The sequence below is a fragment of the Oncorhynchus masou genome, chromosome 13 (genome assembly GCF_036934945.1).
Source record: "Oncorhynchus masou masou isolate Uvic2021 chromosome 13, UVic_Omas_1.1, whole genome shotgun sequence".
Lineage (NCBI taxonomy): Eukaryota > Metazoa > Chordata > Actinopteri > Salmoniformes > Salmonidae > Oncorhynchus > Oncorhynchus masou.
In genome coordinates, this window is record NC_088224.1 from 6899453 (window position 1) to 6914795 (window position 15343).

Genomic DNA, 15343 nt, shown 5'->3' on the forward strand with positions numbered 1-15343 from the left:
CACTTAAGCATATTTAAAACCAAATACTTTTAGACTTTTACTGAAGTAATATTTTACTGGGTGACTTTCACTTTTACTTGAGTCATTGTCTATGAAGGAATCTATACTGTTACTCAAGTATGATGATTGGGTAGTTTCCCACCACTGCTACATAATCTAGCCAATGGCATCCAGGGAAAACCAGTTGGGTCGTGCTAATTGCCTGTGAAGTGATCTGACCAATCTCACAAAAACTAGTCTACAGTAGCACTCAATACTTCTGCCTAGAAGCAGACTGTGTTTGTACCAGGGGCGTATTGAAGATGTGTTTCATCATGAAAGCCAGAGACGGATCCTAGGCTTTAGTTCTCACCACAGAGACTGGCTTTGCGTTCAGAAAATCAGCATTCTGAACCTCAACGTGTCTCTCCTCTCATCTGGAAATGCTGAAGGACTTTTCTCTCTTCCTACTACTGATATTCCCTCTCCGGTGTAAATAATCTGTCTGATTTTCCTCAAAGCTGAGACTTCCTCTTCTTCCTTTTAACTTCTCACAGATCATTCTCAGTTGATAAACTCTTTTCTTGCGAACACAGCTGAGACCGCAAGAGGAACATGAGCTGCTGGAACAAGAGATCCAGCTTCTTGATATTACGATGAACAATGGACACCCAGATACAGCTCCATACCCATCTATGAAACCCCTAACCCAGATACAGCTCCATACCCATCTATGAAACCCCTAACCCAGATACAGCTCCATACCCATCTATGAAACCCCTAACCCAGATACAGCCATTGTTCTACAACATAGAAGATCATAGAAAATACCACGAAATCCCAGTGTCTATAATATTGTAATATATTTAATATTGTAATATATATAATATTGTAATATATAATATATAATATTGTAATTAGCATAGTTGCTGTCACAAACTCCACCCACTTGTCACTGACCTGTTGGATATACATTTCCCAGTGACCATTTCTGTACTTAACAGCGTCATATGAATTCATTTTGATCCAGGTTAAAAAACAAACATTTTTTGACAATATTTTATTTGTATTGATATTTGTTGCGGTCTACTTGTAGCTATGATTTTTTGTGAAAATAAACTGTTAAAACACCTCGTTGTAAAGCTAATTATAAATATAAAGGGCTGGACATACACATCAATGGAAGTCAGATGAAAATGAAAAATAGATTTTTGCTGAGGTCTCAGGACTGATAGGGTTTATGAAAATGTCAACATTGTGTGTGTGGTGGGGGGGGGTCACAGTCACCATTACATCTGTTCTATATATATATATATACACAGTGCATTTGGAAAGTATTCAGACCCCTTGACTTTTTCCACATTTATGTTACGTTACAGCCTTAATCTAAAATTGATTAAAACAAAAAAAAAATCATCATCAATCGAAAAAAAAAGTGAAAACAGGTTTTGAGACATTTTTGCAAATTTAGATATAAAAAAAATCTGAAATACCTTATTTACATAAGTATTCAGACACTTTGCTATGAGGCTCGAAATTGAGCTCAGGTGCATCCTGTTTCCATTGATCATCCTTGACGTTGATGTTTCCCCATCCAACCTGACAGAGCTTGAGAGGATCTGCAGAGAAGAATGAGAGAAACTCCCCAAATACAGGTGTGCCAAGCTTGTAGCATCATACCCAAGAAGACTTGAGGCTGTAATCGCTGCCAAAGTAAAGGGTCTGAATACTTACGTAAATGTCATATATCAGATTTTAAAAACAGATGTTGCTAAAAATTCAGAACCTGTTAAATTTGTCATTATATATTTGTATTACTTTAGCAATCTGTGTATATATATATAGTGTGTGTGTGTATGTACATATGTACGTATGTACGTTTGTATGTATGTATGTATGTATGTATGTATGTATGTATGTATGTATGTATGTATGTTTTTCAATGTTTTGGCATCAAACTGGTGGCAGTTGTGACAGAAATCAGTAGTTGGAAGAGTTGCAGAGTTCATTGAAAATAATTCCATTGTTGATTAGATGCTTTTATCATTAATTAGGCTATTTATTTTTAACCATATGGTCCATGTACTAGAAACTTACGGACAATATAGACACAGCGATAATAAATTAATAGTATATATGAATAACATTTTATTTTTTATTTTTCAAATATAATTTACCAATGTTACGATAGATTGTTTAATTATCTAAATTACTGAAGATTCCTGACATGTTACCACACACAGCAGTATCTTTCTCCACCTCCCTGAGTGGTATTAACAGTGAGCTCTGTCTTTGTCCAACACGTCAGAGAAAACAGAGAGATTTGCATTGAGTATAACTAAAATTATTTTCTGTCATACGGAACACTGAATGTCATACGGAACACTGAATGTCATACGGAACACTGAATGTCATACGGAACACTGAATGTAATACGGAACACTGAATGTCATACGGAACACTGAATGTAATACGGAACACTGAATGTGTTCTATACATTTGACACATTTTATCATCTGCACGTTTTCCTCCTAATAAATTCTTAACCAGAATCATAATATTCCTTAAAATGACTTGTTTTAATACAACCAAAAGAAAAACCCAGACACGCACATGTTTGAAACACAGAAGGTATATTTGTTATCGATTTCGGTTCAAAACAGAACAATCCATCCTCACTAGAGGTTGTCATGCAACAGAAACAAAGGAGGAAGAAAGAGTTGTTTATTTTTAATCTCGATCCAACTCAAGTTATTAGTTTGAGGCAGTTAGAACAGAAAAAGGGTAGGTAGGACGGTGTCGGGTAACTTTACCAAATTGTCCAGGTTTTTCCAGAAATCCAAATTAGAAGAATTCCTGGAATAAGCAGGAAATCTGGGAATGTTTTTTTAAAATCAGGATTCCTAGAAAACCTGGACATTTTGGGAACGTTACCATAATTTTGCAGTAGTGGAGCAGCAAATATTCCCCATCCAACCACCAGGGGGCAGTGACCCTGGAAGAACATCCAACCACCAGGGGGCAGTGATCCTGGAAGCACATCCAACCACCAGGGGGCAGTGAACTGGGAGCCCATAGTAGAGGTGCAGTGCAGTACACATTGTGGGAAACTAGGCGTGCATTTCAAATAATATCTCCTTTCTCCCGAAGTGTGCACTCGGTAACACTTTATTTTAAGGGACTGTAATAAATAATTTATAAATAATTTATAAAGTGTGCATTTACCATGTATTAATCATTAACCCAACATTTGTAAACCATTTACTAATCATCAGTAAGGTCTTTTTGCAGCCCCTAATATAAAGTGAAATACATTTATGTAATAAATACTATGTAACATGGGAGTGAGTGGTGTAATTTGTCACAGCATGATGGACATGCTGTTGCATGATGGACATGCTGTTGCATGATGGACATGCTGTTGCATGATGGACATGCTGTTGCATGATGGACATGCTGTTGCATGATGGACATGCTGTTGCTAGACATTCTAGCAGTACCTGGCGATAGAACCAATGCACAACACAGGATGTTTAAGGAACTATATATACACGTGTCTGAATAACTAGATTCCTGACAGTCATTCATATATTTTTATGTACATATTCTTATTCATTCCTTTACACTTGTGTGTGTATAAGGTAGTTGTTGTGTGAAATTGTTAGGTTAGATTTCTTGTTAGATATTACTGCGTGGTCGGAACTAGAAGCACAAGCATTTCGCTACACTCGCATTAACATCTGCTAACCGTGTGTATGTGACAAATACAATTTGAGTGGATTTGACATTTACACATGTGGGAGTCATGCTTAATACATGGCGAGAAAACGGTTTATAAATTGTTTATTAATAGTTTATTAATGGTTTATAAATGGTTTATTAATGGTTTATGAATGGTTTATTACCTACCCTTATACTAAAGTTCTACGGTGCGCTCATTCAGAGTCCTCTGGGCCTTGACTGTCACCAGTAGTGGAGTCTATAAGGTATAGGTAGTCACTTGGAATGCAACCTCTAAGTGATCTTTGCCTTAAAACAATTCCACTCTCTACTGTCTCGGTTAACACATTGAAAAGGAACGGAGAACAGCACTGGGATAGAGGTAATCAAGAACAGCACTGGGATAGAGATAATCAAGAACAGCACTGGGATAGAGATAATCAAGAACAGCACTGGGATAGAGATAATCAAGAACAGCACTGGGATAGAGATAATCAAGAACAGCACTGGGATAGAGATAATCAAGAACAGCACTGGGATAGAGATAATCAAGAACAGCACTGGGATTGAGATAATAAAGAACAGCACTGGGATAGAGATAATCAAGAACAGCACTGGGATAGAGATAATTAAGACCAGCAGGGATAGAGATAATTAAGACCAGCAGGGATAGAGATAATCAAGACCAGCAGGGATAGAGATAATCAAGACCAGCAGGGATAGAGATAATCAAGACCAGCAGGGATAGAGATAATCAAGACCAGCAGGGATATAGATAATCAAGACCAGCAGGGATAGAGATAATCAAGGTTAGCTGGGATAGAGATAATCAAGCCCTTAGTGTGTTGTGCTCTGTGTCTGGCAGAAGGCGGGAGGGAGGGGGTTTGTCCCAAAGTGACACACACGCACAAGAGTGCGCAAAGACGGCATGTCCGTGTGTCTTCTGTGTGCGGTCTGGTAGGCTGCTGAAGAAAGTAGAGCTGTGAAATGGAACTGTTTTGTGATGGGGGTTTTCGTGTGTTGTTTTGTGCGCCATGCAGTGAGGCGTGTGACGACGTGGCTACTGTACTTCACCGCTCAGTGATGCGATAAAGTGTTAAAATAACTAACTTTAAATACTGATATGACGTATTAATAATAAACAACACCAATGTATAATACTGTTGAAGTTTAAAGCCTGGACATGCACACAAACTGTACACATGCATACTGTACACGCATGCACACAACAAAACATACACACACTCAGACACACACACACACACACACACACATACATACATGCGTGCATACACTCGTGGAGGCTCAAATTATATGATGTGTTGCTACTGGTTTCATTGATCAAATGCATTATGGAATCACCTGATATAAATATTCTAGAATATTCAAATTTTTCCCTTCCAATGCAGAATTTTGGAATCTCAACATTCCATCTTGGACAGAGACGGACGGTTTCCAAAGACAAGTCAATGTCCATATGAGAAGGAACAGTCATCATTTCTTTCTTTCAATGGATTCCTCTCCAGTACTGTGTTATAATCATCTTCAATGTCAAATCAAATTAAAAACCACAACAATGAAAATAAATAAATAAATACAAGTAAACAACATGAGGAAAACAATATTATGTACAAAAAAAAGTATAACAATAAAACATTTAAATGAATCAATAATAACAATACATTTATAAGATCAGTAATAAAAACCCAATAGCTTTCTTTGCCGCAGTGAAAGATCATATATCAGAAACATCACAACTTCTTTCCCTGTCGCTGTCCCCGGTTCCCTCTGTGAACAAACGATTAGGCAAATCCCATATTGGATCAGAGCAAACAAAACATCTACATGACACTGCCTTCTGAACGCAACAGGAGTTATAAAGACAGATAGATATACTTGCCTATTCATTTCGTATAATGTCATATACACATGTATATACACATAAATATGGATATACAAGTGGAAGAGGATTGGAGGAGCTGTGCCTTAATGGGAGGGGAACGGAATCTTTTGAACAGAATGATTAGAACACAGATGGCTCATGCATGGTTCTCAGGATGGAATGTTCCCTTCATTATCTTCCCCAAAATAAACACACTTTGTAAAAATGGCAGACGGACTTTCTGACGTTGTGAGGCAGCGGAGCTCAGCGGAATTCCATCCCATTCTTCCGGAATTCCATCCCATTCTTCCGGAATTCCATCCCATTCTTCCGGAATTCCATCCCATTCTTCTGGAATTCCATCCCATTCTTCTGGAATTCCATCCCATTATTCCGGAATTCCATCCCATTCTTCCGGAATTCCATCCCATTCTTCCGGAATTCCATCCCATTCTTCCGGAATTCCATCCCATTCTTCCAGAATTCCATCCCATTCTTCCAGAATTCCATCCCATTCTTCCAGAATTCCATCCTTCCGGATCCAGAGAGAGACAGTAAAACACATCGGACAACGGCTTGGTTTTTGTATTCTCAGTTGTCGTATCATCTTCTGAATAATAATGTATGCATGTCCCTTATTTCCTTAAAAAAAGTAAAGTAAAATGATCATGATTTTTGCTTTCTCCATCTTGTACACCAGAAATATATGAGTGATGAGAACAATCATAAACTAATTGGAGTTACTATTTCCATAGCAATCAGGGTGGGCGTGGGTTAGAACTGGGAGGCGGAGCTGGGGTCACACTGGAGTAGCCGCACGATAGAGGGATCACTTTTGGCACCTTTAATGAACTCTTCCAGTGACAGTTTACCTGGGGGGATGGAGAGAAAAGGGGAAGAGGGAAGTGTGTGAGAGAGAGAGAGAGAGAGAGAGAGAGAGAGAGAGAGAGAGAGAGAGAGAGAGAGAGAAAGGAAAAACGATACAGGGAGGGGAATGTTAAAATGAGAACAGAGAGGAAGAAGAGAAAGCGATAGGAGAACAGGAATTGAAAGAGAGTAAACGGAAGAATTGAAATACTGACACAAATACTGCTCAGACACTCTCAAAACTGTAACATGACAGTGATCCTCACCAATTCTCCCCCATCCCTTGTCCCCCCCCTCTCTCACCATCATTATTGAGGTCCATCTGTCTGAAGATCTTGTCTGTTCTCTTCTCCGGCGTGGCCTCATCCTCCGGCATCTTCATCACAGATGACACCATCTTATAAATGGCCTGAGGAGAGAGGGAGGGCGCAAGTAAGCGAGGGAGGTAGGGAGAGGGATGGAGGTAGGGAGAGGAAGAGAGAGAGGTAGGGAGAGGGATGGAGGTAGGGAGAGGGATGGAGGTAGGGAGAGGGATGGAGGTAGGGAGAGGGATGGAGGTAGGGAGAGGGAGAGAGAGAGGTAGGGAGAGGGATGGAGGTAGGGAGAGGGATGGAGGTAGGAGAGATGGAGGTAGGGAGAGGGATGGAGGTAGGGAGAGGGAGAGAGAGAGGTAGGGAGAGGGATGGAGGTAGGGAGAAGGATGGAGAGAGGTAGGGAGAGGGATGGAGGTAGGGAGAGGGAGAGGTAGGGAGAGGGATGGAGGTAGGGAGAGGGGATGGAGGTAGGGAGAGGGAGGGAGAGAGAGGTAGGGAGAGGGATGGAGGTAGGGAGAGGGATGGAGAGAGGTAGGGAGATGGGATGGAGGAGGGATGGAGGAGGGATGGAGGTAGGGAGAGGGATGTAGAGAGGTAGGGAGAGGGATGGAGGTAGGGAGAGGGATGGAGGTAGGGAGAGGGATGGAGAGAGGTAAGGAGAGGGATGGAGGTAGGGAGAGGGGATGGAGGAGAGGGAGAGGTAGGGGAGGGATGGAGGTGGAGGGGTAGGGAGAGGGATGGAGGTAGAGGGAGGGAGAGGGATGGAGGAGAGGGATGGAGGTAGGGAGAGGGATGGAGGGAGAGGGATGGGAGTAGGGGATGAGAGGTAGGGAGAGGGATGGAGGTAGGAGGGAGAGGAGGGAGAGGGATGGAGGTAGGGAGAGAGAGAGGTAGGGAGAGGGATGGAGGTAGGGAGAGGGAGGGTAGAGAGGGAGGGAGAGGGAGGGAGGGGGAGACAGATGGAGGTAGGGAGGGATGGAGAGAGGGATGGAGGGATGGGTAGGGGAGAGGGATGGAGGTAGGGGGAGAGGGTAGGGAGAGGGATGGAGGTAGGGGATGGAGGTAGGGAGAGGGATGGAGGTAGAGAGGTAGGAGAGGATGGAGGTAGGGAAAGGGATGGAGGTAGGTAGGTAGGTAGGGAGAGGGAGAGAGAGGTAGAGAGGGAGGTAGAGAGGGATGGAGAGGGAGGGAGGTAGAGTGGGAGGGAGAGGGAGGGGGGTAGGAAGATGGAGAGAGGTAGGTAGGGGGAGGGAGGTAGGTAGGGAGAGGTAGAGAGTTAGGGAGAGGGAGGGAGGTAGGGAGAGGGATGGAGGTAGGGAGAGAGTGGTAGGGAGAGGGACGGAGGTAGAGAGGTAGGGAGAGGGAGATGTAGGGAGAGGGATGGAGGTAGGGAGAGGGAGAGAGGTAGAGCGGGAGGGAGAGGGAGGGAGTAGGGAGAGGGATGGAGGTAGAGCGGGAGGGAGAGGGAGGGAGGTAGGGAGAGAAAGGTAGGTAGGGAGAGGGAGGGAGGTAGGTAGGGAGAGGGAGAGAGAGAGGGAGGTAGAGAGGGATGGAGAGGGAGGGAGGTTGGAGGAGGGGGGAGGGAAATAGGGAGGGAGAGGGAGGTAGGGAGAGGGAAAGAGGGAGGTAGGTAGGGGGGGAGAGAGGTAGGGAGAGGGAGGTAGGGAGAGGGAAAGAGGGAGGGACATAGGGGGAGAGGTAGGGAGAGGGAGGTAGGGAGAGGGAAAGAGGAGGGACATAGGGAGAGAGGGAGGGAGAGGGAGGTAGGTAGGGAGAGGGAGGGAGGGAGGGAGGTCAGGAGGGAGAGGTAGAGAGCCACTTCTTGTTTTTATCTGATAGGAGTAGAACCCGGTGTGGTCTTCTGCTGCAACAGCCCGTCTGTGACAAGGATCGATGAGTTGTGCGTTCCCGAGATGCCGTTCTGCACACCACTGTTGTACTGCGCTGTTATTTTTCTGTTTGTGGCCCATCTGTTAGCTTGCCCTATTCATGCCATTCTTGCCAATTAGCTGTTTTCGCCCACAGCACTGCTGCTGACTGGATGTTGTTTTGTTTGTCGCACCGAAACAGGAAACCCAAGACAGTGCCGTGCGTGAAAAGTCCAGGAAGTCGTTGTTTCAGTTGTTTCTGAGATCCTGGATCCGACATGCCCGGCACCGAACGAACCTACCACGCTCAAAAGTCGCTTAGGTCACTAGCTTTGCCCCATTCTAACATTCGCATGCCTGTCTACCTGTTTTAATAAGCAACTACGGACATGTGACTCACTGTCTGTAGGAGTGATCATTGTTCAGTGAACGGGGTGGGGTACCTGATAAGCCAGTGTAGGATAATAATAGCAATAGTTAAACAGGCCTTGACTAGAATGCAGTATATACATATGAATTGGGTAAAACCGGTGTTACATAACTATGTAGTTAGATTACTTGTTGGTTATTACTGCATTGTCGGAACTGGAAGCACAAGCATTTCGCTACACTCGCATTAACATCCGCTAACCATGTGTATGTGACCAATACCATTTGATTTGATTTGATTTGATGTACATAGGGCAGCAGTCTCTAAGGTACAGGGCAGGATACTGGGCGGATGCCGGCTGGTGGAGACTGTTTAACAGTCTGATGGCCTGGAGATAGAAGCTGTTTCTCAGTCTCTTTGTCCCAGCCTTGATGAATCTGTACTGTCTCCATCTTCTAGATGTCAGCGGGTTGAACAGGCAGTGGCTCGGGTGGCTGAGGTCCTTAATGATCTTCTAGATGTCAGCGGGTTGAACAGGCAGTGGCTCGGGTGGCTGAGGTCCTTAATGATCTACTAGATGTCAGCGGGTTGAACAGGCAGTGGCTCGGGTGGCTGACGTCCTTAATGACCTTCTAGATGGTAGCAGGGTGAACAGGCAGTGGCTCGGGTGGCTGAGGTCCTTAATGACCTTCTAGATGTCAGCGGGATGAACAGGCTGTGGCTCGGGTGGCTGAGGTCCTTAATGACCTTCTAGATGTCAGCGGGATGAACAGGCAGTGGCTCGGGTGGCTGACGTCCTTAATGACCTTCTAGATGGTAGCAGGGTGAACAGGCAGTGGCTCGGGTGGCTGAGGTCCTTAATGACCTTCTAGATGTCAGCGGGATGAACAGGCAGTGGCTCGGGTGGCTGAGGTCCTTAATGATCTTCTAGATGTCAGCGGGTTGAACAGGCAGTGGCTCGGGTGGCTGACGTCCTTAATGACCTTCTAGATGGTAGCAGGGTGAACAGGCAGTGGCTCGGGTGGCTGAGGTCCTTAATGATCTACTAGATGTCAGCGGGTTGAACAGGCAGTGGCTCGGGTGGCTGAGGTCCTTAATGACCTTCTAGATGTCAGCGGGATGAACAGGCAGTGGCTCGGGTGGCTGACGTCCTTAATGACCTTCTAGATGTCAGCGGGTTGAACAGGCAGTGGCTCGGGTGGCTGAGGTCCTTAATGATCTTTTAGATGGTAGCGGGGTGAAGAGGCAGTGGCTCGGGTGGCTGAGGTCCTTAATGATCTACTTCCTTCCTGTGACACCGAGTGCTGTAGATGTTCCTGGAGGGCAGGCAGTGTGCCCCCGGTGATGAGTTGGGCTGATCACACCACCCTCTGGAGAGCAGACGGTGCAGGTGCCGTACCAGGCGGTGTTACAGCCCAACAGGATGCTCTCGATGGTGCTTCTATAGAAGTTTCTGAGGGTCTTGGGGGGCCAAGCATAATTTCGTCTGCCTCCTGAGGTTGAAGAGGAGCCGTTGCGCCTTCTTCAACACACTGTCTGCGTGAATGGAACATTTCAGATTGTCCAGTGATTTGCACTTGAAGCTTTTCACCCTCTCTTCTGTTTACAGTGGACCTCCCTTCTCCCTCTCTCTCTATAGCTAGCTCTCTCTCCACCCCCTTCATCACCCCACATCCATCTCCCTCTCTCTCTATAGCTAGCACTCTCTCTCCACCCCCTTCATCACCCCTTATCCATCTCCCTCTCTCTCTATAGCTAGCTCTCTCTCCATCCCCTTCATCACCCCACATCCATCTCTCTCTCTCTCATTCCCGCCACCTACAGTGATAATATATTGGCCTCTCCCTCTCCTTGCCTCCCCCTCCCTTCTCCTCTCTCCTTTTCTTATTTCCTCTTCCTCTCCCCCTCTCCTCCCTCTCCTCTCCTCTGTCTCTCCTCCTCTCATTCAGCAAAGCAGAACCTCAGTGAGCCCGGGGATAATCCCAGTATTCTGCACACTCAGGGATAAACCCTGGTTAAATTTAACTCTCTAATCCTGGAGCACACAGCGCTTGCAACCATACTGCTCTCAGTACAATACAGAACCATCTCTCTCTTTCTTTTCCCCATTTTAATCTATTCTCTCCACCCGTTTTCCTTCTCTTTCTCAAACTTTCCCCAATCTGTCTCTTTCTCACTGTCTCTTGTAACGGTCTCCTCAACTGGTAACGACTTCCCAGTTCCAACAAATACCTTAAAGAACCACACAACACCGTAATCCCCGACCCAAAATATTCATGACCAACCCCCTACCCTCTTCGCTGGCTAGCTAACGGAACAATGCTGATGTCACAGGTGTGGCTAATTGCCTTCCCACTGATTGAATTGATGTTGTTTACACGTCATTTAAATGAAATTTAGTTGAATCAATGCAGAATAGACTTTGAATTGACTGTCTGTGCCCAGTGGGCTATAATCAAGCCAGAAATTTAATTGGTTCATTGACAAATTAGTTTTTTTGTTGTTGTTGTTGTTGTTGTTGTTGTTGTTGTGTCCCTCTGTTTGAGGTGTGGCCACCCACAGGAGGGGCTGCAGTTCGGAGGCGTGGTTGTTTCCGGGGAGCATTTGAGGAAAATGGATTGATGAGGGAGACAATATGGATGTCACGACTTCTGCCGAGGTTGGCTCTCCTGCCCGTTCAGGCGGTGCTCGGCGGTCGTCGTCACCATCCTACTAGTCACTACCGATCCCTTTTCGTGTATCTGTTGGTTTTGTCTGATTGGTTTCACCTGTGTGTTGTTTAGTTAATTAGTGTCTGTATATAATGTAGGTTGTCCCGCCCTTGTTTTGTGCGCGATTGTTTATTTGTCATCTATGTCTGTCGGTGTATCTTGTGTTCTTATTCTCCGGTTCGTCTTTTATCCTGTATTGGATTATTTCACCCTGTGTGTATTGGGTTGACCGTGTTTCTTGTTCACCGGAGAATAAAACTTTAATATCGCTATCTGCTCTCAGCGCCTGATTCCACCCACCTTGATTAGACGTGACAATGGATGCCTGCCTTTCTGGCATGGAACATGAAACACCTCCCCTGACGTTTTTAGCACCTTTGATTGGTTGTGTTAGTGTCATTTTAAATGGAAAATGTTCCTTCGAGCCATCTGAAGAATGACTCCTGCCGTAAAAAAAGGTGAACTAAAACCCACATTCTGTATTAAATCCTGATCCCGTTGTGTTTCCACTTCACTCGGTCTGCTCAACTTAGATCCTAAGAATCTGTCACTTGACACTAGCATCTCCAACAACCACGCTGACAGCAAACTATGTAACAGTCAGCCGTTCCTTCTATTGGATTGTGCAGCAAAAAATCTCCCCACTAGGGGGCGGACTTCTTCACTTCTATCTGTACATCTGAGAATCCTTTGCATTATTTATTAGCATTATTGTCACCAAAGCCCCATATACTATCCACCATTGGGACTTGTATGCTCTCGACCGATAGTGTACATTAAACAGATTACGTTTACAATGGTTGCAGCTGATAAACTAGTTGTTGACATGCTTTTGGGTTCATTTTAAGGTTAAAGGTTTTAATACAATAGGATAGTAGTATATTTAAGCAATATGGCCTGAAGGGGTGTGGTATATGGCCTGAAGGGGTGTGGTATATGGCCTGAAGGGGTGTGGTATATGGCCTGAAGGGGTGTGGTATATGGCCTGAAGGGGTGTGGTATAAGGCCTGAAGGGGTGTGGTATATGGCCTGAAGGGGTGTGGTATATGGCCTGAAGGGGTGTGGTAAGGCCTATATAAGGCCTGAAGGGGTGTGGGGCCTGTGGTATATGGCCTGAAGGGGTGTGGTATAAGGCCTGAAGGGTGTGGTATAAGGCCTGAAGGGGTGTGGTATATGGCCTGAAGGGGTGTGGTATATGGCCTGAAGGGGGGTGTGGTATACGGCCTGAAGGGGTGTGGTATAAGGCCTGAAGGGGTGTGGTATATGGCCTGAATGGCCTGGGGTGTGGTATATGGCCTGAAGGGGTGTGGTATATGCCTGAAGGGGTGTGGTATACGGCCTCAAGGGGTGTGGTATACGGCCTCAAGGGGTGTGGCCTATAAGGCCTGAAGGGGTGTGGTATAAGGCCTGAATGGCCTGGGGTGTGGTATATGGCCTGAAGGGGTGTGGTATATGGCCTGAAGGGGTGTGGTATATGGCCTGAAGGGATGAGGTATAGGGGTGTGGTATACGGCCTGAGGGGGTGTGGTATACGGCCTCAAGGGGTGTGGTATATGGCCTGAAGGGGTGTGGTATATGGCCTAAAGGGGTGTGGTATATGGCCTGAAGGGGTGTATATGGTATATATGGCCTTAAGGGGTGTGATATATGGCCTTAAGTTGGGGTGTAAGGGGTGTATATATGGCCTTAAGGGGTGTGGTATATGGCCTTAAGGGGTGTGGTATATGGCCTTAAGGGGTGTGGTATATGGCCTTAAGGGGTGTGGTATATGGCCTGAAGGGGTGTGGTATATGGCCTGAAGGGGTGTGGTATATGGCCTGAAGGGGTGTGGTATATGGCCTTAAGGGGTGTGGTATATGGCCTTAAGGGGTGTGGTATACGGCCTCAAGGGGTGTGGTATATGGCCTGAAGGGGTGTGGTATATGGCCTGAAGGGGTGTGGTATATGGCCTGAAGGGGTGTGGTATATGGCCTGAAGGGGTGTGGTATATGGCCTGAAGGGGTGTGGTATATGGACTGAAGGGGTGTGGTATATGGCCTGAAGGGGTGTGGTATACGGCCTGAAGGGGTGTGGTATATGGTCTGATACACCACGGCTAAGGGATGGTCTTAGGTACGAGGTGACGCGGAGTGCCTGGATAGTCCTTCGCCGTGGTATATTGTCCATATATCACAAACCCCAGAGGTGCCTTATTGCTGTTATAAACTGGTTACCAAGGTAATTAGAGCAGTAATAAAGTATGTTTTTTTGTCACACTCGTGGTACATGGTCTGATATACCACTGCTTTCAGCCAATCAGCATTCAGGGTTCGAACCACACAGTTTATAATCCAAATATATAACGCTTTACTGTTGTATTGTATATTTTCAGGATGTCCATATGGTCAATGACCGGTAATTCTCACGGTAAAAGGGACAATACTAGTCTCACGCCACACGACAGAGGGTTGAACGCATCATTCTGTTAACACTCTCACTTCCTGAATGGCGACATTGCAAAGATGCAACTTTTATTTTCTATGTAAATACAAAGCTGGAATCACCCAGGTCATGGTTTAGAAAGGCTGATTTTTTTTTAGGAAAGTTACTTTTTTTTTTCTCTTCGCGTGATAATCTGGCCAATGACACATAGAGCGGGTGGTGATGACGGTCCAGTACATCACTGGGACCGTGCTGCCAACCATCCAGGACATCTACTACTTGGAAGTACGAGATGTTTTCTCACTGTCTGGCCGACAGTAAGGGAGTGAACAGCTCGTGGCTGGGGGGTGTGGGGTCCTTGATTATGTGTGGGGTCTGTCACCCTATGGGCCCTAGTGAAATTCTCCTGTAGGATCTCCATCATGACTGGTGTGTCTATTGTCCTGTAGGATTGTCCTGTGAAATTCTCCTGTAGGATCTCCATCATGACTGGTGTGTCTATTGTCCTGTAGGATCTCCATCATGACTGGTGTGTCTATTGTCCTGTAGGATCTCCATCATGACTGGTGTGTCTATTGTCCTGTAGGATCTCCATCATGACTGTCTATTGTGTGATCTCCATTGACTGGTTGTCCTGTAGGACCTCCATCATGACTGGTGTGTCTATTGTCCTGTAGGATCTCCATCATGACTGGTGTGTCTATTGTCCTGTAGGATCTCCATCATGACTGGTGTGTCTATTGTCCTGTAGGACCTCCATCATGACTGGTGTGTCTATTGTCCTGTAGGATCTCCATCATGAGGTCTATTGTCCCTCCATGACTGGTATGTCTATTGTCCTGTGATCTCCATCATGATGAGGATCTCCATCATGACTGGTATGTCTATTGTCCTGTAGGATCTCCATCATGACTGGTATGATCTCCATCATGACTGGTGTGTCTATTGTCCTTAGGTCATGACTGGTGTGTCTATTGTCCTGTAGGATCTCCATCATGACTGGTGTGTCTATTGTCCTGTAGGATCTCCATCATGACTGGTATGTCTATTGTCCTGTAGGATCTCCATCATGACTGATATGTCTATTGTCCTGTAGGATCTCCATCATGACTGGTGTGTCTATTAATCAATCAATCAAATTCAAATGTAATTCATAAATCCCTATTTTACATCAGCAGTGCTTTACAGAAACCCGGCCTAAAACCCCAAAG

General features: G+C 45.3%; 1 protein-coding gene across 1 annotated transcript in view; it reads right to left on the minus strand.

Moving 5' to 3' along the window:
* Nucleotides 1–2593: 2593 nt before the first annotated feature.
* The window catches only part of LOC135551682 (hippocalcin-like protein 1), an 89594-nt gene continuing 76844 nt past the window's right edge, over nt 2594–15343 (minus strand). Inside the window, exons 4-5 of the mRNA XM_064982860.1 lie at nt 6752–6857; nt 2594–6453 (exon numbers count right to left, since the gene is read on the minus strand). Coding sequence (XP_064838932.1) covers nt 6356–6453; nt 6752–6857 — 204 coding nt within the window. The 3' untranslated portion in view covers nt 2594–6355. The remainder of the gene's footprint in view (nt 6454–6751; nt 6858–15343) is intronic.